This window comes from Crocodylus siamensis, chromosome 2, assembly GCF_052110815.1.
Source record: "Crocodylus siamensis isolate JL-2025a chromosome 2, ASM5211081v1, whole genome shotgun sequence".
Classification (NCBI taxonomy): domain Eukaryota; kingdom Metazoa; phylum Chordata; order Crocodylia; family Crocodylidae; genus Crocodylus; species Crocodylus siamensis.
Genome location: NC_143396.1, coordinates 128,225,059 through 128,251,507, shown reverse-complemented (window position 1 = coordinate 128,251,507; position 26,449 = coordinate 128,225,059). Strand labels below are relative to the sequence as shown.

The following is a 26,449-nucleotide window of genomic DNA, read 5'->3' as shown; positions in this document are numbered from 1 at the left end:
ATATGAAAATTATGCTAGAAAGCATTAAGGTTGCAGACTCCAGCATTCAAGTTAGAAAATGACTAAATCGCTTTGCTATGAAATTTTAAATTGGGTCATTTTTGTGTAAACATGCAACAGTTTTGCTCAATATCACATAGAAGGCCTGTGTCAAAAACAGGGATTGAACCTTGGATCCAAGATCAATGCCTTAGACACCTTCTTACAACATTTGATACCTTTGGTTCACTGCTCTTTTGTAAATGGAACAAAACAGGAGTCTCATAGAACAAACAGAATATGATTGTGCTGTTACAAAAGCTCCTCTTGGCTACCCCTCTGGGTCACCAAACCAGATCATATATATTCTTGGCTTGCTGGGTCTCAAAGAGTTTGAGGCACTGCCTTTGCTTTAGGTGTCTAAGCCTACTGTCAGATACAGATGGACTGTCCATCAGCCAGTCCAAGTCCCTCACAATACACCTGTGAGTGGTGGTGACTCCCTTATGCTTCCTAGTAGGTTCCTGTGCATTTCTACAGTCCCAAAGTTATGGTCCCTCTGGATTGCTGTATGCTTCTTTAGGAATTGTATGACGGTGGAAGCCAGGGCGCACATATTTTGCAAAGCATTTCTAAACAAATCAGTTTAAGCAAAGAGTAACACTGCATATAGAATCGTCCCTCCAGAGCCCACTAAAATCCAAGAGTCTGGTGGACTTGATCAATATCTTTCTACAGAATCCAGAATCCTCTTCCTGTAGACCTACCTTCAGATTCTGGTCTTCACCAATTGAAATGGCTGGTAAAAGCACCTTCTTTGATTTTAGTCCTCCCCTGGAAGCAGGTCTCCTCAGGATATGGACACGCTTACATTTGGACACACATACATATGGGGCCATTTCAAAACAGCCATGGAAGGGGAGAATCCTGGCTCGTAACTAGACAGCAGCTGTTACATTCTAACAGTTACATGTGGACAAGAAACATGCACAAGTAGCAAAACTAGTCCAACTTCAGCATTGGATAAAGCAAGGTTAGAGTTAGGGTATATATGCTACATTTGTATCATTTCCAACTTGTCCAGAGGTAACTGGTAGAACAGAACAGGTGCTGCACGCTCCTGTTGAGCATCTCCCCTTCTGAAACAGGTGATCGGCCTCTTGTGGGCTCGGATCAAGTGTAGTTGCGTCCATACTTTCAGTGGCTTCCAGTCCTTTGCCAAGGGATCCACCAAAATGAATTGGTTTCCTAGGACAGCAGCTAGATCACTTTCCTACTGTCCTTGCACAGATCTAGGATGGCTAGGACTAGACAGTACCTTCAAGAGTTCATCTAGTTCAGGGGTTGCCGACTTTGCATGCAGCAGATTGGAAAAGGGAGTAAGGAATACACCTGCAAATAGGGCAGGGATTGGAAAGTAGACCAGCAGATCAAGCAGGGAGCACAGGGCATGGAACAGAAAGCAGAGTAACAGATCAGGCAGGAGAAACAGATCTGGATGGCACCCAGGGAGGGTGCAGGACTTGCTCATATTATGGCACACCTGCCAAAAAGGTCAGACTCAACTGATTTAGTCCAACCCCTTGGCTTGAAGCAAGATAATCTCTGTCTAAGCCAGAGAGCCAACACGTGAATTTTAAGTTAAGAATCCTTGACTGATTGGCACTCTATTAATACCATTCAAACTAGCCTGAAATGAAAGCAAAAAGGCAACAGTGGAAGCACAGAGCAGTTTCTTTTTAAAATGGCATTCACAAATCAAAACAGAATCTGCAGTTTGATAGACACATGTATAGATACACACTAACCTGTCATATGCAATTAAAGACTGTATCATAACACACAAGGGAACTGAAACAGAAAACCATGGCCAAGCTTAATCAACGTTTCCTAGTTTTCAGGTACTTAACTTTAAACTTTACTTACTTTTAATATGTTATTTCTAGCTAATTTTCTAGTCTAGGCATTCTTTTAAGAAAGGAAACTAATTCTACCCTCCCACCCAAATCATGTGAAAATACCTTGAAATATTTAATGGCAGAAAAAGAAATAAGATAAGAAAGAATATACCACCATCAGGAAGCAAGAAATTTCTATAAAGCCCCAGGAAGTCTAACATTTAGTATATTCAGCAAGTATCTTAACTGATGATGAAATCTTAGTTCTATTTAGTAGAATCAGACTCTAAGGATCAATTTGTTTTTCAAATCCTAGAGAAATTTCTCACTGAAATTTGGAATCACTTAGCTCCTGGCATTTTAGGCTGATTTCCTGAACACCTGTAAAAGTACTCTGACATTTAGGAGGAGGGAGTGGCTTTGAAGAATGTGTGCCAGTCTAGGAAGACAGAAACTAGAGTATATTCAATTATGACAGCTGTATCTGCATTGGAAAAGTGACATTCTACACATAATTAGATTTATTAACTGCATTCAATCACCACTTTGAAAATTGCTACCAACCAGCCTTTATTACAGCAGCATTCAGTATATAATGGACAGAACATCCTTTACAGTTTGACTAAAAGAAATAGTATTTTCTTTGTGCTAAAGTGCCTTCTTCTGGTCTCACTTATGAAAATGAGGAAAGCAAACAGCTCCTAATTCTATTTTTCCTTATCAGCTTCCACAGTGCCCATTTCAAGCTGTGTGCAGATTGTTCTAATGCAATTGTATACTTGAAAAATACAAGGAATTGTATTGGCATCTCTTAAAGCATTATGTTGTCTTATTGACACCGTGTGCTTTGCCACATTTGGTCAACTCCTGTTTTCGGCTTCTTTAAAAGTTACAAGAATGTATAAGCAAATGAATGGAAACTTGCTTATTCTGGAATGTTTTCATTTTATTTAAGACTCAAAATACTTTGTTTACCAAATAAGAATAGCCTTATTAGAAGTTGCAAGTCAAAATGCATATTATGTTTGGACTACATTTTCAAAAGAGCTCAGTGCCTGGCAATTAATATTGTCCCCAACAGGAGCCAAGGCTTCTTGAAAAATTGACGTTTTATGTGCTTTAATGTGAGCTGGAATGTTAAAAACCTAACTTCAGCTGCAGTCACAGATATGTATTTAAGAAAAAACTTTGGGCAGAGGGGGAGGGGGGTAATCTGGAGAACTTCTGTTTTCTGTGATTTGCATCTATTAATATCAGGTTGGTTTTACATATTAGTTATGTTAGATCAGTGCTCAGCAACATTTTTTAGTTGTGGGCTGAAATGACCCAACTTGGGTCTGAGGTGGGCCAGCGATGGGACCTACTGCTGCCATGCCATCTGGCTGCACAGCATGTGAAAAGCCCTCTGCCACCAAAATGCTGCCAAATCCTTTCAGCTCCCCAGGCTGGATCCAACAGCTACATGGGCAGGCCATAGGTTGCTGACCCCTGTATTAGACCATACTAGGATTTTGCTTTCAGCGCCCTCAATTAGCTTTCTTAAAAAGGGCTGATCTGACAGCTTCAAAGCATTGTTCTAGCAAAAAACTGGGCACAACTTATGACAGAACAATAGAACACAACAATGTCCAGCCACAGTCTTATTCATGCTCATGGTCTGGAGCAGGGGGTCCCAACATTTGTACGCCCAAAGGCACATTTGAATTTAAAAGAAAAAGCAGCAGGCACCAATATGATATTTTTTTTTGTTGGAATAATGATTTTTACTGATCATGAAAACGTGCACAGGCACCTGAATAAACTTCAGGGGGGTGCCATGGTGCCTGCAGGCACCGCATTGGAACCTGGTGGTCTGGAGGCACCACCTCGACCAGGAACAGAGTATTTTAGTCTCCAGGTACATTCAATCCTCGATTCTTCTACTGAGTTAGTCAAAGTTATGGAATTTTGATATGGATGTGCATGGCAAGAAGCAAGCCACTATCATCATTCCCTCTTGCACTGGGCAAATCACTAACAATAAATAAATAAATAAATAAATAACCCACTGATTCTGCTCAATACTAGCCTGGTGTATATTTGAACCAGTGACATATGGGTAAGCAAAAAAGGCTACCTGCAGACTTGCCCAATATCACCTGAATATAGCATTATTCAATAGGCACCATTATCAACTATCAAGTAAATATAAAAGGCAGTTTTAAACATTATGACATCAGATAAAGTTGTTGAATCGTGCAAGTGACAAGCATTATATATAGCCTTTAAAACATGAGCTTATGCTACAGTCTGCAATGAGTTGTGCATGGGCCATCAAGTTAGTATTTCAGAATACTCAAGATAATTTTTTCCACAGCATAATCAGAAACCGTAACTACAGACAGTTAGACTATGTTATGGAAAGTACTTCAAAGAATGCTGACGAGAACAGTTATATAATGTCAGGGACAGGAAATGGATTTCTAACAGGTCTTTAAACATTAAGTTCTATGATTTTATTCATATTAGAGAAACTTTTGCCTAGTTTCTTTAATATTTATTACCACTTTTTAAACAATAGAAATAAAACTACCAAATATCATGTACAAACAATATGAAGAGACTGACATTCACAAAACCAAGGGAATAGGGGCCCCATTACTGCAATAATGAATATCTTAAGGTATATTCTAACTAGTCACCACACAACCCTATTTTTGCATTCCATACCACAACTGGATTCACCATACATAGCTAAGAAGAGGCCTGGAACTAAGGGAGAAAGATGGTAGTGGTTCAGAACTAAGCCTCACAAGCAAAACTGCATTTGGGCATCTACATTACACACAAGTAAGGAATACTCAATTTTAGGACAGGGCCACTGATTTTTCATGAGCACATCATCCAAACCCATGCAAACTCAGGTAAAGTACAGGAAAGGTTTCAGCTTGGCTACCTTTATTATGCCTTAGTGTAGAAAAAGGGCTTTGAGTGGACAATCTTCAGAGCAACTGTAGTAATATACAAGCACAACAAGATGAACAGTATAGAGTATAGACTGTACTGCCCAACCTTCTCCATCTGAGGTTGTACCCGCAAAAAGTCTAGAGTTCACATGTTTCAGCTCAGATTTTAATCTTAATTTTTATTCTAATTTTCTTAGTTTAAAAAAAAACAGACCCTGTTATTTAAATACAGATACTAGTCTAAACAAATATCTGTGCTTACAGTTCCATCTACTGGCATATATTAGAAATATTTCTAACAGTGAAAAAGATCAAGTATCTGAAATTTCAAGAAGTGTTTGATACGTACATCTATTTTTCTCCCTTCAGCCCTTTCTCATCCAATAGAGAGAATTTTTATAAGCTTAGAATAGATTACACTCCATTTTTTAGTAAATAAGACTCCTTTTCCTTGGCATAAACCAGAGGCTAAAGAAAAAACTTTTTCCAGTATAATTAGTAAAATACTGGGCATTAATATTAACTCTCAAGATAATCACAGAATCATAGAAAATTAGGGTTGGAAGGGACCCCAGGTGGTCATCTAGTCTAACCCCCTGCTCAAAGCAGAACCATCCCCAACTAGATCATCACAGCCAAGGCTTTGTCTAGCCAGGTCTTGAAAAACTCCAAGGATGGAGATTCCACCACCTCTCTAGGTAACCTGATCTGGTGTTTTACTACCCTCCTGGTGAGAAAATTCTTCCTAATATCTAATCTAAACTTCCCTTGCTGCAACTTGAGACAGTTGCTCCTTGCTGTCATTTGCCATCACTGAAAACAGCCCAGCTCCATCCTCTTTTGAACCCCACCTCAGGTAGTTGAAGACTGTTATTAAATCCCCTCTCAGTCTTCTCTTCTCCAGACTAAATAAGCCCAGTTCCCTCAGCCTATCCTCATAAGTCACAACCCCCAGCCCCTTCACCATTTTGGCTGACATCTGCTGAACTCTCTCCAATTTGTCCGCATCCTTTCTGTAGTGAAGGGCCCAAAACTGAGCATAGTACTCCAGATGCGGCCTCACCGGTGCTGAATAGAGGGGAATAATCACTTCCCTTGACCTGCTGACAACACACTTACCAATGCTGTTAGCCTTTTTAGCAACAAGGGGACACTGCTGGCTCATATTCACCTTATCATCCACTATACCCCCCAGGTCCTTTCCTGAAAAGCTGCTGCCCAGCAAGTCAGCCCACAACCTGCATGGCATTGTTCTGTCCTAAGTATAGGACTTTGCACTTGTCCTTGTTGAATCTCATAAATTTCTTTTGGCTCAATCCTCCAATTTGTCTAGGTCACTCTGAATCCTAGCCCTACCCCCTAGTGCATCTACTTCTCCCCTATCTTGGTGTCATGCATGACCTTAGTGAGGGTGCACTCAATGCCATCTTCCAGGTCACTGACAAAAATGCTGAACAAAACTGGCCCCAGGTCAGACCCCTGGGGCACTCCACTTGATACTGGCTGCCAACTAGACACTGAGCCACTGATTACTACCCACTGAGCCTGATGCTCCAGCCAGTTTTCTATCCACCTTACATTCCATTCATCCAGTCCATACTTCCTTAGCTTGCCTGCAAGGATGTTGTAGGAGACCATATTAAAAGCTTGGAAGTTTCAGATACAGAATGATTTCTAGTAAACCTAAGAGAACTCTAGGTGGCTACTATGCAGACATCTGGGGTAGAAAGACTGCTAATATAGCAGCTTTGGTGGAGTATACTCTAATACAAGGGTGGCCAACCTGCAGCATGTGTGCCACAAATGGCACAGGCAGCCTCTGTTTGTGGCATGTGGCAAATCACGGAGAACAGGCAGCACAGCAGCAGATAAGGCAGGGCACAGAAAGCAAATCAGCAAATCGGAAAGGAGGGCAGGGCTAGACGCAGAAAGCAGAGCAGCAATTAGTCAGGCAAAGAGGATCAGAGTGGTACGTAGGAATGGTACTGAGGAAATATATATCATGCATGCCAAAAAAAGGTTGGCCCCCACTGCTCTAGTAGATGTCCTCATGCAGATGAAGACCCACCTAAGAGCCTCCAGAGAGAGGCGGCTTCATTCTCTCTACACATCCCAAGTCTGGGAGACAACCTAGCTAGCTGCATGACTCCCTCTTCTCCATTTGCAATTAAAAAGCCATGGCCACTATAGCATTCAACACATGGAGAGACAATTCAGTCTTGTAGACGTGTGATTTTGGTAAGAATACGGGAAGATGAATCTGATGATTCAAGTGGAACTCCACAAACACTTTTCAGAAAGATTTGGGACAAGTATCTTCATTGATAAGTGCAGCAGGAACTAGACTGCAACATGTAAGAAAGGGTGGGGAGTGTGAAAGTGGATGGCAATTTGGGCAGCAGTGACCACAGGATGATTAAATTCAGGATCCTGATAAAAGGGAGAAAAGGAAAGCAGCAGAGTATGGATGCTGGATTTCAGAAAAGCAAACTTTGACTCCTGCAGAGAATTGATGGGCAGGATCCCCTGGGAGGCCAATCTGACAGGGAAAGGAATCCAGGACAGCTGGTTGTATTTTAAAGAAACCTTACTAAGGACACAGGAATAAACCATCCCAACCTGCAGGAAGAATAAAAATATGGCAGGTGATCAGCTTGGCTTTGCAGAGAACTCTGCAGTTAGCTTAAACACAAAAAGTAAATCTTACAAGTGGAAGTTTAGAGAAATAACTAGAGAGGAGTATAAGGATATTGCTTGGGCATGTGGAGATGAAATCAGAAAGGCAAAAGTGCAATTGGATCTGCAGCTAGCAAAGGGCATGAAAGAAAACAAAAGGTACAAGTATATTAGCAACAAGAGGAAGGTCAGGGAAACGTTAGGTCCCTTACTGAGTGGGGGAGGCAACCTAGTGACAGATGACAAGGAAGAGGCTAAAGTGCTTGTAACAGAGGCTCGAGATGAAGCCCTGTTACTAAGCAATACCCAGGAAGCCGGGAAAGGAGAGAACCTGGGCACAGTGGTGGGTGGTTTACACACCGGGGTAGGTCCTCAAGTAATCCATTTCTAAGCACTTGGAGAAGAAAGCGATCAGGAACAGTCAGCATAAATTCACCAAGGCAAATCATGCCCGACCAACCTGATTGCCTTCTATGATAAAACGATTAGCTCTGTGTATGCAGAGAAAGCAGTGGACATTATAGACCTTGACTTTAGCAAGGCTCTTGAAACAGTCTACCACAACTTTCTTGCAAACAAGTTAAGGAAGAATGGGCTGGTTGGATGAATGGACTGCAAGGTGGATAGAAAGCTGGCTGGAGGTTTGGGCTTAGAGGGTAGTAAATCAATGGTTCAATATCTAGCTGGCAGCCAGTATCAAGTAGAGTGCCCTAGGAGTCAGTCCTGGGGCTGGTTTTGTTCAATATCTTCATTACCAATCTCAAAGACGGGAAGGAGTGCACCCTCAGCAAGTTTGTGGATGACACCAAGCTGGGGGAAGTAGTTAGATACACTGGAGGGTAGGGTTAGGATTCAGAGTAGCCTACACAAATTGGAAGATTGGGCCAAAGGAAACTTTATGAGATTCAACAAGGACAAGTGCAAAGTCCTGCACTTAGGATGGAAGAAACCCATGCACTGCTGCAGGTTTGGGACCAACTGCAGAAAAGGACCTGGGGTTTCAGTGGACAATAAGCAGGATGCAAGTCAACAGTGCGCCCTTGTTGCCAAGAAGGCTGATGGCATACTGGGCTGCATTGGTAGAAGTGCTGCCAACCAGTCAAGGGAAGTGATTCTTCCCTTCTATTTAGCACTGGTGAGGTCACATCTGGAGTACTGTATCCAGTTTTGGGCCCTTACTGCAGAAAGGATGTGGAAAAATTGGAGACAGTCCGGTGGAGAGGAACCAAAATGGTTACAGGGCTGGGGCACATAACTTCTGAGAAGTGTGTGAGGGAACTGGGCTCTTGTCTGGAGAAGACAAGACTGAGGAAGGATTTGATAGCAGTCTTCAACTACCTGAATGGTGGTTACAAAGATGGCGCTAGACTGTTCTCAGTGATGGCAGATGACAGAACAAGGAGCAATCATCTCAAGTTGAAGCAAGGGAAGTTTAGGTTGCATATTAGGAAAAACCTCTCTTACTAGGAGTGTGGTGAAGCACTGGAACAGATTACATGAAGTGGTGGAATCTCCATCCTTTGAGGCTTTTAAGGCCCACCTCGACAAAGCCCTGGCTGGAATGATCTAGTTGATAATGGTCCTGCTTTGAGAAGTGGGTTAGACTAGATGACCTCCTGAGGTCCCTTCCAACCCTAAATTTCTATGATTCTAAGTCTGATGCTGCTGGTTTGAACAAAAACCCAGTGAGATTGTGGCGATCTTGGTTACGGTCCTATGGCAAAATTGGGTCTTTCACATGTTGAAACCCTTTAGTTAGGCCAATCAAGAACATTAACATAATGGAGTGGAAAAACACATGGCCTGGTCCTGCATCAATGGCTAGTATGCCAAAACTGCATTAGGTAAAACTTGACTAAATCTGAGGCTAGATCACTATTTTAACTCATAAACTATTCTAGGGTCTGAGTACCTACGTCCTGCTGTATATTCCAGATCAAGAAGACAGACAGTATTACCCATTGTAATTGACAAGTGAGGCAATTATGTCTCAACAGTTCTTTTACCGTCAATTAAGACTGCCTCAAGCAGGTTAAGACCAGGAACACCCTATACTCAACAACAATCAACGTGGCTTGAGGTACAGCAACTTCAGATCCATAAGAAAAGGTAAAATCTTTGGTTGAATGAATGAGGCACAAGACACCGAAGAACCAGAATGTCTTGGCCATGGTAGAGCTATTCAGATCAGTTTGACCAAGTTGTTTGGTCTTGCAGAGAGCACTATAGGCATGAGAGATCAGAGACATGAAACAAATCCTCTAGCTCCTACCCACTGGATGAGGAAGGTACTAGACAAGGATTACAAGCATGGGCTTCCCCTGAAAACAAGGAAATGGACAGCTGTTGTTCTGTGTTACAGACATCCACTTAGGACTAGCTCTACTCCATGAAAACATCTGCAAAAGTTGGAATTTTTAATCTATTCATGACTTGAAGCAACTGCTTAAGTTGTTGATCAAGCTGTACTACCTGCTGAAAGAACGAGTGTCCTGCAGTGAGGAATATCTGGTGCCTGATAATCCAGTTTCAGAAGCTGTTTGCTTCCTGACATGAGTAAAGATTTGGCTCACCTTGTTCGTTGAATTAAAATACAGCTGTTATGCTGTCTGCCATTATTTTCCCAGACCAGCCTCAAACCAGAATTATTACCAGAAAGATCAATAAGCCTTGTAAATTGATGTTATGCCTCTACCCTTCATACTAGGGCCACACTCGTATGCTTGGAGTCCATCCTTATGTGTTATCCCTCTGTAACAAGCCTTTTGTCACTGCCCCTTCTTTGCCACCCAGGGGCTAAAGCGCAAGTACTCTCAGGATCTTTCTTGGACTGGTAGGAACATGACCTTGCTTGGTGTGTACACTACTTGTAGTCACTTTATCATACAACAAAGATGAGGTCTGATCTGAAGTACCACAAAGGTACACAAAGCTATATGACCTAGCAAGATGAGACAAATGCTCACTGTGATAGAAGTACAGATTTTAGCTGCAGGATTATGTTGTTTAGATTCTAGAAATAAGAAAACCAAAAATGTTCAAGAATTACATGGGAGTCTTTTTTTTAACCTTACTTTTAGGCCCAGATTCTAGGACAAGTTATTGGATGTCATTTGTAAAACAAAGACTTGAGGAAAAGGCTTCTATTCATCCAGGAAGGACTACACCAAACACTGCTTCTCCTTAAATATGCTGCTGCCGCTGCATGCACTTAGGGGAATATTTCAGGACAGTCAAGATCCGGAAAGGTAAGGCCTCATACTGGTTGTATAATGATTCTGACCTACCACAAGTCTCAAGTACTTACTATTCAACTGTATGATGGTTAAGAGGAAATACACATCCTATAGATGGATTCATGGCACTTGGCCATCTTTCTAAGAGGATTCATCAAAGCACAACCACCATGAATTTCAGTGGCACATAACAGCATTGAACTTTCTGAAGTCCAAGACAGGTTTTTCAACTCACCTTCCTTTTCAAAATTCACCAGTAATGGATGTAAAATCCTCTTCCTTGATAGTGAAAAGATGTAAGACAAGTGAGAGAACTTCTTGCTGAAGGACCTCAGGAGAAGAACCCCTGAAGTATGCCAAAGTGTGAAGCTGAGGACACCATGGTTACAGTACTCAGCCTTGATAATGTCCAGATCCACTGACTGGTGGCAATGCAAGGCTGCATGCCTGAACTGAGCCAGGCAGTTCCTGGAAAACACTGCGTGCCAATGGGCCCAGGTCCAGAGGGCTAGTTCTAGACAATCTCAAAGAGCATTGGAATGATTGGGATGTCAAAGTCAGTTGTCTTTCCTTCAGAAACCACGGTCATCTCTTTTGAATGGCTCTGGAGATCTCTGCTGGAAGGACAACTGTATGATCATTTTTGCAAGGTTAGAATACTGCCTGTGGGAATATATCCTAAAGAAGCAGAGAGTCACTTGAGTCCTTCGAAGTGTGAAGCATGTCATCTATCTTGAAACAATTCCACTACCTCAAATGCAGCAGTTACTATTTGCGGTGGGAAAATCAGATCCCTGAGGCCAAGATGCATGCTGCATTACTGCATCTTCCCACTCAATGTCAATATCCACTGCATTTAAGGCTGTTTGTTAAAAATCAGCTTGTATCCATCTGACCTTCCATAACCAGGGAAGCAAACACTACACTGACATCTGGTGATAGCTTCTGTGCAAAGCAGGCCAGTTGTCATAGACCCAAAAGCTGTATGTGGATGAAAGCTTAGTAATTAGCTATGCCAAACTGCCAGCTCACAAAGAGTATGCTTTACAGCCCAGTAAATCAAAACTATTTGACCATCCTTTAGTGTATTTCTGACTTGGGAAGATGTTTCCCATTTACCTATGTCACCACAGGGGACAACGGTACCACCTGTACTCCGCCCTTCCTGGTGGAATGGGACATAAATAATATAAACAAAGCAAAACAAAAACAAAACAACCTTATCTATGGCAGCAACTGCTGCTGCAAATGTTTGTCAGATCAGTCTAGCACAGCCCATGAATACCTTATTTATGTGCAGCATTACCTTGTGCACAAAAACAGTCTGCAAGATATTCATTAGTTTGTGGCTCAGTTCCTCCTCCTCGTCCACTGAGATGCACATGGCCACAACCATTCTTTTCAGGTGGTCGTGGAAACCCCTGAAGTTTTCCCAGTATTGTTCATCCAAGAAGGAGGGAGAAATTGGGGAAAGTACTCTGACATCCATAGATTGGAACTTGGTTTTGTCATTTACTTAGCAGGGCAAAGTCCAACAATGCAAAGACGGTGTTCCATGTCACAGCAGGTCTTCAGTTTCCAGAATGCCATTTAAGCGACAAAACTGTCAGCACTCTGGAGCTCATGAGATTTATCAGGAAACGCAGGGAGCCATAAAATCTAGGTGAGAGGATGATGTCAAGGAGACACTCTTCTAGAGGAGCTCCTCATGGGGTCTGTCTTTGGAACTCCTCTGCTCTTTATCTTGCTTATGGATATTCTGACTGCTTGGCTGGAGCAGGAGCACTTCAGGGTAGAGCACCTGTGCTCCTAGGTCTGACTCTCATGAAATATCTGGAGCAGTGTCCTGGGTTCAGTGCCAGCCCCATAAATTTGCCCAGGTAGTAGATAAATCTCCAGCCTTGCCTTCGTGTCTTTGCAAGTCCAAGAAGTAGCAGACACATGGACTGAGCTTCTTTCCTGGGATATTATATTCTTTCCAGCAACTAACACCCTAAATGTTCATCTGCAGCTGGCAAAGCTTTTCTACAAGAGAAGCAGTATGTGAACTCAGGTAATCCTGAGGAGGCCATTTTGGATATAGAGTTTATAAATGTAAGATTTTTCCAACAGGTAATGAAGTATCTACATCTTCTCATTCTTTCAAGGTCTCCAGTCCAAACCATCTCTTCCAATGGAATGATAAACTTAAGATCCAAGTGCTTTGCAGGCAGCTGAAGTTAGCTGGCAGATGATGAAGCTGTTTAAGGGTAACAATAAAGTCAATTCATCTTCACTTTTTTCGGGTGTGCCACAAACATTGTACAATAATTGCTGTCAAAATGCTTTATAAGGTGATTCAGAGGTACTAGGTCTTCAAACAGGTTTCAATTTCAATTCAGTTTTCTTAGCCACCTCCTTTTCACATGGAATAGCAGTCATTATTCAGCTGTGGTTCATCCTTATCTTAGGCAATAAAGAAATTTGACTAGCCTGGAAGACTAATATTCTCCACACCATCTGCTGTCTAGACTCTTGGCTTCTGGAGTATACAGCAAATTCATGAATTTCCTAGAGGTTCTCATTATTATCCATGAAGTCAGGGAGCATACATGTAAATGTTAAAATGAGGAGCTTAGGAGGTGCCACATGAAGGTATACAGCAAAATAAAAGCAGTCAAACGTTCAGGACTAACCATACACTCTTCTAGTTTTCATTTATATAGATAAAAATAAACCTAAAACTGAATTCTGATGTTAATAGTACTAAACCCGCTACACAGCTAATCAAAATTTCTGCCATTAAGACACTGAAGATACTGACAACATTCCAGCAGTCCAGTTATCTTCCATTTAAGATGACAGCACTCTCTCTGAAGTACAGAGGGACTACACAACTAAATAAATGGCTTTGAGAAGTTTGCACCGAGTTAACAAATACCACAATACTCTCGTGAAACTTAATTATACCTATTTTGTGTGTAAGATCTATTCATATAAGTTAAATGACTTGGTAAACTGCAGAACCAACTATAAATCCTAGTCACCTCCAATCACTAAGCAAAATCCCCTACTATATTATACTTGGAAAATAAATCCTGTGCAGAATATATGAAGTTTCTCCTCAAGAAACTGTTGAGATATATCCTTGACAAACAGAATGAAGTGCTTACAGAAATGATCAGAGAACCAAAGTTTGAAAGAATGTCTGCTGACAGGCTTCAGCTGACAGTATTAGGAAACTGTATTAGCCCAAAGAAAAATATACCAGTAATTTGAAGAGCAAGAAGAATAGTCAAAGAGTTACAACTTTTGATTAAAAAATTATGGACAGCTTGAACATACTTCAGTGTCTGTTCCTAGACTGAGCTCCTAGATTATGGAACTCGCCAGCAAAAGAAATAACTGAACCGTACAGCATCAAAAATCAAATGCAAAACTCACCTTTTTGCTAAAGCTTTTCTGCAAAAGTAATTATGACAAACCTTTTCTCAGTACATCCTTGTATGGCTCTCTCAACCTTCAGCATCATTTGGATGCTGAGGTGGCTGTCTTCTGATCAACATGAATCCATGCCTCCAAGAGCAAAGTTCACACAAATGAGAGAGTGGTTGCAGAGGTCACTTCATCACCATGATATGTGGCAATACAGATGATATGTAACACTATGCAGTTTGACTATAGGTTCCCAATCCCTGGCACCCTAAACTGAGCTTTTTGTCCCATAACCTCAATCTGCGCCTCCCCTTTCCAACACCTTATAAAAACTTCCTGCTTATCTTCCCACCCCTTTATGGGACACAAAAATCCAGGTCTACTTTACAAAAAGTTGCTCTATGCTTAATGCGCTCTGACAAACGGTTCTTACCCTTTCTTCCTGCATCCCCATCCCAAATCAGGCCTAGTTTAACTACATGATACACCTTGTCATGTGTCTTCACTCACTTCCTTCAGCTACAGCGATGAACAAAAGGCAGGTTCAGCTCTTGCACCATTTAAAATTTGGCTTGCTTTTCCACATCAATGCAGTAATCTGATGTTCCTGTAAGCAGACAGGCTGAACGCTCATGCTGAAAAGTGTGACCTTCCTTTACCGATCAACAAGGTAACACTACTGAAACAAATCACATCTGTCACTTACCATATTTACTTGAATCCAAGATGAGTTCCCCCCCTCCTCCCAATCACCATCAGGACCTTAGATTTGAGGACCAGCCTGGAGCAGGTAGCAGCTTAGTTCCAGTTTTGGCTCCATGCTCAGGGCCAAAGTTGGAGCTGAGCCACTGCCACGTAACCCAGGCCAAAGTGGCTCACACAACAAAGGGAACACAGGGGAGATTGTGCAGTGGGTGGAGAAGGCACAAGGGAGACTCACAATGTGTGGCTTAGGGAAAAGCATCTGGGAGACGATGCAGCCTCTCCCCCAGCCACTTGTCATCCCACCCTTGTTACCTCCAACTCTGGCCTCTCAGGACCCAGAGCTCCTGCCACTGCTTCTTCGTACCTGGGCTGAGGCCAGCAGAGGCAGTGGTCCTGACCCTAACTGCCCCAGGGCCAAAACTGCTACCTAGAAGATAAGCAACAGGAGAGGGAGTAAAAGAGGTGAGAGGCAGCTGCTACTGCTACAAGTCATGCCTTTAGGTCAAGTGATAGTGGTTTGGTTCAGTCACTCCAAAGGGCCTCTTTGAATTGTACCACAGAGCCAAGCAGCCTTTTTCTACCTGCCTTCCTGAACAATCTCACCATTCCAAAATATGATTTTATAAGCACTTATTTTTCCATTAATCTTACTTGAACTTAACTAATCTAATCATTACTGAAATTACATTAAACCAATAATTTAATTTTTGAGGGAAGGTATCTTAAATTTATCCCCCAAAGCAGCAGTGGGGGCAGGAGGCCAGACCCCTGTCCCTTGCTCCCTGTGCCCTGCCTGCTCCCATGTCACAAACTCCATAGTCACAGACTCCTTGAAGACAGTTTTAGGCTCAACATTAGGAAAAGTGTCTTCACAGCTAAGGTGTCAAGACTGTGGTACAAGTTCCCTCTACGGGTGGTGCAATTGCCTACCCTGGACATCTTCAAAAGGAGACTGGACAGTCACCTTGCTGGGATCACTTGACCCCAGTTGTCTTGTCTGCTTGATAGAGGGGGCTGGACCCGACGTACTTCCGAGGTCCCTTCCAACCTTACAATCTATGAATTTATGTCATTGTATGTTCACCCTGTTGTCTGCCTCTCACCTAAAGGAAGACGCAACACTGTTTGCACAACTACGCTACCTAGGACAGCTTCTCATCCAGGGGGCTGGGATACCCAGGGGCACCACAAGAGTATATGAAGAGTGCCCTGAGATGTAAGGAAATAAGCCAGGTGTGAGGAGACAAGCACAGATTCAGGGTGAGTCCTTGCCCGGCCATTCGTCCAGCCGCTCTGCAAGAAAATAAGCACTGTAATAACCAAGTTAGCTTCTGAGACTGGGTGCCACTCAGTTCACAAAAGTTATGGAGAGATGCTGTGGCAGGGCACTGTTTGTGCCTGCCACTTTAAGGGCCTGAAGACAGCAGCCGGCAGGTGCCTAATGAGGGCAGCCATTCTGGATTCAGGGCTGCCCATATAAACAGGGCATTTTGAGCTGGAAGGCAAGGCAACAACATCGCCTGGCTGTAGGGCTGCTGGTATCATCTAGAGGTAAAGGAGGAGCTGTAGGGGATGGTCAGAAGGCTCCTGGTCCTGGGCATGACCTAAAACTGCACCCTGCCGGGAGTGGGTGGCCTGGTGGGGCTCTCAGTGGCGCAGGAGCCCCCAGGAAATGCCAGGCCAGGTACCACCCTACTGAAAGGCGGGTCTGGGCACCTTAATCCCAGCTCCCACAACCGGGTGGGTTACCCCCTTGTAGGGTCTGGAAGGTGGACCCCAGTGAGAGAGTGGGGCCATAGATTCAAACCTGTCTTGACATTCCCCCGACTGGTCCAAGCTGGGGCTGGGGCTGGGACCGGAAGGGCCAGTGGCCCACTGCAAGGAACACCCAAAAGCTGAGGGCCTAGGGCTCCAACTGGCCTGGAGATGGGCCAGGGCCAGTAGAGTCAAAGGTCCCCGGGGGGACCACACTCATAAGGGGGAAGCAGCTCAGGGAGCTATGTAGCCTGGAATGAAGGTGGAATGGGCCACCTTAATAGAAGGATCCAGGTGGGGTTCAAATAGCAGGATTCTGGAGCCCAGTGTGGGGCCGGTGATGTTGGTAACATCTCAATGCCATCTGTGAGGCTTGGGCTGCGGTGTAGGGGAGGAACGGAGCTGCAGATAGCAACCCCTGGCATCAGGGCAAGATAGCACCCCCTGGCATGGGCAGCCTCCCACTTAATTAACATGAATTAATTAATTAACAACAAGGCATGGCAGGAGAGAAGGCAGGTGGTTAGCCCAGAACAGGTGGGCGGGCCAAAGGAAAATCAGTCCCAAGAAGGCCCCCTATTACAGATGCCTTGAGCCTAAAAAGGTTAGGAGCCACTGACCTAGAAGAAAGATGTTGAGAATCCACAGTAGATCTACATTTGGTTCAGGGGTAGGGTAGAGATGGAAGAAGGTCTAGTGATTACAAAACTATACAAACGTACTGTAAAATCTCCATTATCCAGCATGAGCAGGGAATACCAGGTGCCGGTGATGTAAAAATGCTGGTTATATAACAATACCAGAGCCAGAGGCTTGCAGGTAGCAGCGTGGGGTGTGGATGGTGGCAGCAATGGGTGGCAGTAGCCGTGCAGAGGCTTGCAGGTAGCAGCATGGGGTGTGGATGGTGGCAGTGCTGGTTAATATAGTATGCCAGCTAGTAGAATGTCAGAAAACAGGGATTTTACTATACTAATGTTCTTTCTGAAAGCTGGTGTAGTATAGCTAAGTGAAGAATTAGGATGCATCACATTAGGTATCTGCAGTTTATTAATAGTTGATTGTATCCACCTGCAACTTATCAGTTTGTCTACAAAATGGAAGGAAAAGTATTTAAGATCTAAAGGTACTTCACATGTAAAAGATGTGAGCATGAACACATTCAAAAAAGGTAAAAATATTCATGGAATTATGAACAGTTAGTGGAAAAACTGAAACAACTAGTAAACTCTGTTTTGCTTTGTCTAGAACTCTGCCTCCAAGCCAAAAGGCATTCTGCAAGTGCTGCCTTACCAATTTACAATGCAAAACCTGACAAGAAACTCCCTACAGGGCAGAGACTATATCCAATATTCAGAGTTTCAGATAGGGCCCACAACAAGCTTACTAAACATAATCAAATAACGGCTTGAGACTTACAAACTGGATGACCTTTCCTCAAGACAGAAAATGATATCCCTCTAACCTCAGAACAATACCCTTCATAAAATTCACCCTCCTGCTCCAAAAAGCAGATTATAGAACTTCTCCCCCACCCCACCATTGTATTCCCAGCAATAGATCAGCCATGTTTTTGCTGAGACTTTCAAAAAAGTAGTTCAACGCAAGGCAGGGAAAAAACTCAAACTGTTAAAATCTGCCAAAGAGCAACTATAAACAGTCTAATAATAGAATGTGTTAAGCAACTAATACTACAAGCAACACCTATTCCCTCTACCTGTAAATTTTTCAGATGAGTTGGAAATAAATGTTGATCGTGATAGTTAATAAAGTACATAGTAATAGTAAAGTATCTAGTAAAGTCATAGTAATGAAACTCCACCCAAATGAAGTAATAAAGTAATACCCAAACACTTTCACTAAAATTATAACTAGTCATTTTCACAACTAACTGACATTTAATTTGGTATATGAATTTAATTGAATCCAAGGCATTTTGTTTTTCAATTATTAATTTAACATGGGGTGGGGGTGGGGGGGCTCATCTTGGATTCAAGTATGGGGGGAGGAGGTGAGGGTCCAACTCCAGGCCAAACCCAGCAACCTCTACGCTCATCCATCTTCCCCTCTCCACAGCTCTGCCTGTCCTGTCCTCCCCATCTCCCCCACCAGCTCCAGCACTGTTTTGTCCCTGCTCCAGCCTGGCAAGTTGCAGGGGCACAGAGGGAAGCAGGCACTGAGGGGCAGGCGTTTGTGGGACATGAGACAGGCTGCTTGATACCTCCACCCTCTGCTTCTCCACAACTCCCTCACCACCTGTCTGTCCATTGCCTCCTCAGCTGCCTGCTCCCTGCAGCAGTGGAGGCGGGGGTGGTAGTGGTGATAATTACACATGAATTTGAAAAAACCCTGCAAAAATTAGATTCTATGAAGGGAAAATAACAAATGTATAGTCTCCATGTATAGAATCTAATAATTGATGGGCTGTCTTAAATTCAGAATAAACTTGGTTTTGGGTAAATACAGTAGTTAAATTGCTTAACGACAGTGAAGCAGGACTAATACTAAATGGATCAAACCCATACAGAAAGAGTCTAAATATGTCATCAGATAACTAAAATACACTAGTATTTAAATCTATGGCAAATGGATAAGAATGTATCTTATACAAGACAAGAGCGTGCCCAGTAATTCAATGACTTGCATCCCATTCACATCTTTATATTCAGGCAGAACACTGCCTCTAAGGTTAATAAAACAGATCCAAGATTGCTGACATGTAAATGTATTGCTGGAATGTAAATCCCATTAAATAAAATTAATAGAGATACTCTTTGCTTGAAAGTCAACATGCTTGGTTAAGGTCCATAGGACACTGATACCTGTGAAAGTATGCTTGTATTTGACCATTTCAACTTTCAGTGTTAGACAGGAATCCTAACAAGGGACAGTAACAAGAGGTCCCTCAAGTATATTTAAAGGTTCATGATAAGAGCTAACCTAAGCATTTGTGTTTTCATCTGTACCTTTTTTTTTTTTATTTTAATGGTTTATTTTACTTTCAATTCTGTCAACCTGACAAATAAATTCTAATTTTTCTGAGATTTAAAAAAGAAAAAGCCGATAAGAACATGAGGGGCCTCAGCATGCAGCATGACCACATTTCTAAACAATTAAAATGAAATCTCTATTCCAACACATTCAGAAATCTCTATTCCAACACTTAGAAAAAGTCCAGCTGTTAGAAAGTTACTGAATGGAGAAGGGCTACAGAGGTGACCAGTAAAGTGAAGGTTCATTAATTATAATGCAGGTAATTTGTCAAGCAGCATAGGATGTGTCAGGTAGGATTACCTAGACCTAATTTCCCTGTTTCAAAAAAGGAACGGTGAAAGCTAGAACTGAACTGCCAGAAGAAAATATAGTTGTTACAGCAGACAGACACATTCAGAGGCAGCCTGAGCTGACAACTTTTATCTCCGCTAACATACTCTCCCCTGGGATGTATTACAGTGCATTGACATGGAAGTTAGGCGGACAATTGTGATCGCTATTACCAATGACACTGGGATAACAAAAGGACTAATATATCTGCTATGACAAGTAAAATGCTCTTTTTTTCAGAAAGTCTACTATATAAAAGCACTGTCCAACAAACATAACCAATTACTATTATCTAGTTTGTTGAAGCAATGTATTTTAAACTTGAAAGAGCATGGAAAAAAAAAAAAAATCAGAGAATTCTCTGTATCCTCTAGTAACAATACAACATGCACGATTCTAGGAAGAGATGGAGTAGGCACAGACAATCTGGCATAAGCCATATGCTACACTTCAAACCTTTGGAGTTCTTATTCAAGATAGGATTTTAAAAATTAATACAGTATTCATGCACTGAATTGTCATAAGCAGGGATTCGGGTTTTCCATTCGCCACAGAAAAACACAGTAAAACCCAGATTTTCTCCTTTAAAGGAGAAAAACACAAGAAACAGTAGGTTTTCACTTGTAGGCTAGCAGAGTTCCAGCCAGCAAGGGGCTGGGGAGAGCAGGAGAGCCCTGCTGCCCACCCCACCCCACCCCGGGGTCATAGCAGCCCAGCGGGCAAGGCTCAATGTGGCAGGGCAGAGTGGGCTGGGGAAGCTTGGTGCTGTAGCCACCAGCGACCCTGCTGTGCCAGGTCCCACCTGCTGGGCTGCCCTGTGGAAAGAGAGAACCAGGCTCTGCACTCAGCTGCACCACAGCAGCTGCTGCCTCCCACATGTGGCAGCTGGGGCTCAGGCGCTGTTGCAGGGGACAGGGGGCTGTGGACCTAGATCCCTGGCCCCACAGCCCTGGCAGCTGAGGGCCCCCTCTGGAAGGCCTTGAGGGTGAGGGGCTGTGGGTAGGGAGTGAAAAGCACCAGCAGGGCCCAGGGGGCTGTGGGTGGAGAGCGAAGGGCAATGGCATGGGCAGGTCACTGGCACGTCAGGGGTGCTCAGTGGCGCAAAGCAGTGGGAAAGGAGAGGGATGGATGGACAGACGCAGCAGGACTCATATCCTGGTGAGCAAAGAGGGTATAGGGAGCTCTGATTTTTCCCTGCTAAAAAGCCCCAAATCACATACCAAAATGTATAGGTATTTCAAAGTTATTTCATTATAGTGATTGAGGCACTGGTAGGCTTCCAAAGTGCTCTAAAATTGTAAATATGTCAATAAAACACTATTCAATTGATACCTATAAAATGAAATGCCACTGTATATAATCATGAACAAACGTGGGTTTTGGGATTTTTTTAATCATAAATTTGCATTTTTAATCAGAGAACTTGCAATTTTAAACAGAGAAAACAGGATCCCTGGTCATAATCTTTTTTCAACAATCCTGTGTGTATGCAAAATCATACACAGGATCTCTACCCTTTTACTTCAGAATCCCAGTGTTTCAACTTGAGTTTAAAGCTCTCAATTTACATCTTGTGGAAGTCATTCAAATGTATACTTGACTAATAGAGAGCATGGCAACTGAAGTCAAAAGGAGTTATTGGTGCTCAACAGTTTCAAGGATCAAAATACTTGGGAGCCAGATCAGTCTTCTTTTGGGGGTTTTTTGGTGAATCTTAGCCTCCCCTTTTGGATTAGGAACATACCTACAGTACAATCTCAGTAAAATGAACCAAGGGACAAGTTCATGAAAAAACAGTGGTTGGTCCAACAGACTTAGTCAATTTGCTACACTGTAATGGAGAAAAAAAAATCCTGCTGTTCATAGTTAAAAACAGTTGTTATGAAATTGTACTGTATGTTTGTACAGATCATTACATACAATTATAGTGCAATTGAATTTACATTATAGGTGTATATAATTATAGTACAATATAGTTTTGTGCTATCCGTAAATTCTACGCATTTCTCTCCATCATCTAAGTCAGGGTTATCCAACTGGCAGCTCAGCGCTGCATACAACCCACAAGGGATTAACGCACAGCTCCTTGGCTGCTGCTCCCCTCACTCCAACAACAACAGCAGCCACAGTTCTCCAGGCTCTCACCTCCTCAGGCTGCCACTTCCTGCCTTTGTCCCAGGGGATAAAACAGTGTGGCAGCACAGGGAGCTGAGGGTGAATCCAGGGCCATGCCTAGGGAAGGGTTTTGGGGCCACAGGAGATGGGGGCAACATTCACACAAGTGCACATTGCACTGGGGAGGGAGAAGCCGGTGTCCACAAGCTGTAACTGGTGCAGCCCAGGCAGCGTGAAGGTCCTGCAAATGTAACCCCAAGGAGCTTCAAAGCAGGATAGCCCTGATCTAAGTAACTAATGAAAATATTGAATAGAACTAGATCCATGACAAGACACCTAGGACACACCACTTGGTATATTCTTCCTATTTGAAAATGGGCCAACACTGAAACAAGCTACTCAGCAGAGGTTATCAGCAACCACTCCTGCACCCCCTTTTGGTATTTCAGCTAGAATATATTTCCCCAATGTAAATGTTTAGCAGGACACAATAAAATGTCTTCTATTCCCTAGTTCTTCAATGTAAAAAAATGACACTACACAAATTTTAGATATACATATCTAAGCTAATATACAAATGTATTTTGCTCACCTTTCTCCTTTCAGCTGCGTAAAAATAAGAATACTATCTTCATTCAGGAGGTTGCGTATGTTGTATGCATTTCCTATAAGCACAAAAAGATCTCATCTGAAACTATTTGCTGTTTTAGAATATTATAACAAAACTGTCAAGTATAATTTAACTTGTCCTATGTGCATTCTGAACTCTCAGAATGACAATTTATGTGGCATTTTATCCATAATTTTAGACAGATCTCACAAGTCTTCAAATAGTCTCAATTTGTTTCATGTTTACTAGCAGTTGGAAGGAAAAAAACTGTATCTGCAATTACTTATTTTGACATCAATTTAGAATAACTCGAAAAAGATGTGCAATGAAGGGTGTTTTATCTTAGTGAAAGCAAAGAGGTTGAATCCCATACTTCAACAGCCATAAAAAAGCATTACTATAACTGTGATTTTCACACAAAGAAAAATTAAGACATCAAGGGGTTAAAACCTGTACTCAACCTATCAGAGTAGTCTGCAGGTGTCCACTTGGGACCTGCCAGCTAGCACAGCAGTTCCCAACCTTTTGTATACTGCAGACCAGCAAACTATGGATCAGAAGCAACTGTGGACCAGCATATTGCAGACTAGCAGCCAAGCCTTCGTGGCCTGCTACCAGGCTGCAGCCTGGTGGTTGAGAACCTTTGAGCTAGCAGGAACAGAAATTAAGAACTATCTAAAAAACAGTTAATGTGCAGACCAAGTGTAATGAACCCACTATATTTGAAGTGTTCATGGAATGTAATGCACATGTCCCTGAATTAAGTTCACAGCTACAGTGTTTTGTGACTCTAAGCAACTAAAGATAGGCTGCCTAGTCTTGTTATTTGAATATTTGCATGAAGTTATGATGTTTGATATGGATATATTTCTATACCCTTGTATAGAAACCAGGCAAAGAAGGTAAATGATACCACAGGAAAGAACAAAGGCTATTCACATCTAAAGGATCACAAATGGTTGGGAGCAGTAAACACTGAAAATTTAGACAGCTATGCATACTGGATGCTGAGGTGAGGTGCAGGTGCCAAGGCCTAACCAAGGCAGGGGAACTGTTTTTTAAGGGAAATAATCTTCTCCCCACATAGCATCAATTGGAACTGGAAGATTTGACTAGTAATCTTTGTGTGACAAGATGTAAAATATTCCTCCGGTCTATTAAAGGGGCAGATTATATACACAATATTTGATCTTCACAAATTCTATAGAAAAATAAAATTGCCCAGATAAGGACAAGTGCTTAACCCAGGGTATGGGAGCCAGCATTTGTCTAAAACTTCCTGGGCATAAGGTGTTTTGGCCCCTCACCTAAAATATTAAAAAGAATCATTACCCTAATTCTTCACCCCCACCCCCACTTACTCCTTCACCTCTAATGCAGTTCCTTGCATTTCCCCTTCAGCCTGGTCCCTTGGCAATAAATTATTTTTAAGATGTACTTACCTGCTGGAACATAGAAGAAATCTCCTGTAGACAGATGATATGATGTCTCGTGCAAAGTAAAAATAACTCTCCCATGAACCACATGGAAAGCCTTTACAAGTTAAAGCCATAGAGTCTGTTAGCAAAATACTTTTTCTTTCAGAGCAGTAGTGATCATTTGTACACAAAGTACATCCTTGCACTTCACAGATTCACAGAAGTTTAGGGCTGGAAGAGACCTCATGAGATCAGGTCCAGCCCCGTTGTTCTGAGCAAGGATCCTCCCTACCCAAAGCCTCCCAGAATCTAAACCCTAATGAAGCTTCTTGCATATTTACTGCTTCAACTCCAAGCCACTGGTGCAACAGTTCATGACTTTTTTTTTTCCAGTCAGGGCACCTCTCTCTAACATCATCCAACTGAGGGGCACCCCATTTCAGATCCATTATGCTGCCAACCTCCTTCTAGAGGGGCTGCAAGACTGTGGGGGACAGGGATAACCTTGGGCTGAGGTGCTTTCAGCCCTGGGGGCACCCTTCAGAAGCTCTCTAACAGCTGGGTTGTGCAGGAAGGGGGGAGGAGGAGCAATAGTTCAATCCCAGCTGCCCACCCATGCAGCCTGGACTCATGGGAGGGCCAAGCTGCCCCCTACACACACCCGCAGGCTGGGATGGCAGCTAGGCCAGGCCCCAGATGCTTGGCTGCCCCAAGTGCAATGGCAAGGGGGATGGGGGGAAACTGCTCTGGATCCTGTGGATGCACACTTCTCCCTCCTCCCCCATCAATACCAATGCAGACCAAAGTCTTTGGTATTACTGTATTTACTCGAATATAAGATGACCTGAATATACAAAGACATCCCCAATAACTAGATTCTATATATAGAAAATTTATAACTCTTATAACTTTCCAGGTATAGAATCTAATTATTGGAGGTATGCCTTGAATTTATCCCCCTCCCACTGCTACAACAGGGAAAATCCATCTGGGGGAGGGTCAGGTGGCCTCCTTGCCCTTTGCACCCACAAATTCTTCCCCTTCCTCCCCCCAGCCTACTGTCACAGCCTGTTCTCCCCAAGCACATGAAAGGTGAGGCAAATTTAAAAAATACCGACCTTGAAATAAACATAGCTGTTGTAATTTGCATCTAGTACCATAGACTTAGTTCATCAGGCACTGATGCATTTTCTTTTTTTAAACTGCTTCAAGTTTTAACACGTATAAACATATTTTTGAGCATCATTTTTTAACTTATTTCTCCATAGTATAAACTATGCATGATATTAAGTCAAGTCAGTCCCAAGGCTGCATCAAGTGTTGGGAAACCTTTGATGTAGCAATAACTTTCCTCCATTCTTCCCAGATTTTTTTGTGTTTTGTTTGTTTGTTTGTTTGTTTTTACAATCCTTGTACAATCAGTCAGTTTTAATCCTGTCCAGTCTTTGATCCAACAGGTGATCCAGCTTGTTCTAGGTCTTCCACCTCCTCTTCATCTATCCACAGCATCCTGCAGAATGGTGTTGGTAAGGGTGCCGGGCCTTCTTGTTACATGTCCAAACCACTGCATCTTTCTTCTTCTTACGATTTTGAGTAAGGGTCTGTATTTGCCAACTTCTTGTCCAATTTGCATGCATGATATTAGTCAAAAGCCACGATGCTTATTCACTGGGTGGAGCCCCAGCAGAGTCAACAGCATTTCAAGCCATGATGACCCCACAGCTCAGCACTGCACACCCCACAAAGGATCCATGTGCTAATTAGGCTCTCATTTATGACTGGAACCAGGTGTTTGTCACGAGTTCCAGGATCCTCCAAAAATTTATATGCAGAAAAGGCAGAGCAACCTGGTCCAGATCCCACCTCAGAGGGCAGGGCAACATTTATCATATGGCTAAGAGAGAGTGGTGAAAGAGGGATTCTAGGTGAACTGTTTGGGGCTCCATTTGGTGATGTTTGCCAGACTTTTAAGGCTGCTGAAGAAACAGGAATCATTGGAAATAGAAAAGAAAGGCACAGCTCAGCTGTGGGAGTAAAGAGGAAGTCAAAATGTTTTCAAGACTTGAAAAAGAGTTGGTACTGAGGGGGACTGAGAACAATCGCAACTACCATATATTTTATTCAGATTCACTGCACTAAACTCTCCTTATGGCAGGGTCCCATCAGCATGTTTGTTCATTGTGGGTTTTGTGTTTTATGGTCATGCTCAAGTGTTGAAATGAAATACAGAAGCACATTTAAACAACTCCATAGCTGGTTTCCATTACTGACCACATGTTGCTTTTGGCAGCAATTTAAATAAGAGACGCTGTATTTAATGATGTTTCCTTGCATGCAAGAGAAGGGGCTTTCCCCTCCCCACATGCTGATTCAAGAA

At 42.7% G+C, this 26,449-nt stretch overlaps 1 protein-coding gene across 6 annotated transcripts in view; it reads right to left on the bottom strand.

Annotated features, from left to right (window-relative positions):
• The window catches only part of CENPC (centromere protein C), a 74,969-nt gene that overhangs the window by 6,486 nt on the left and 42,034 nt on the right, over window positions 1–26,449 (bottom strand). For 2 of the 6 annotated variants that reach the window (XM_090036828.1, XM_090036829.1), the window contains 2 exons: window positions 24,097–24,187; window positions 22,637–22,709 (listed from right to left, as the gene is read on the bottom strand). In XM_090036828.1, the coding sequence (XP_089892954.1) occupies window positions 22,637–22,709; window positions 24,097–24,187 (164 nt within the window). Of the gene's footprint in view, window positions 1–22,636; window positions 22,710–24,096; window positions 26,097–26,449 lie in introns of those variants that run through there. The other 4 variants (XR_016440825.1, XR_016440824.1, XR_016440826.1 and 1 more) reach the window with 4 other exon arrangements.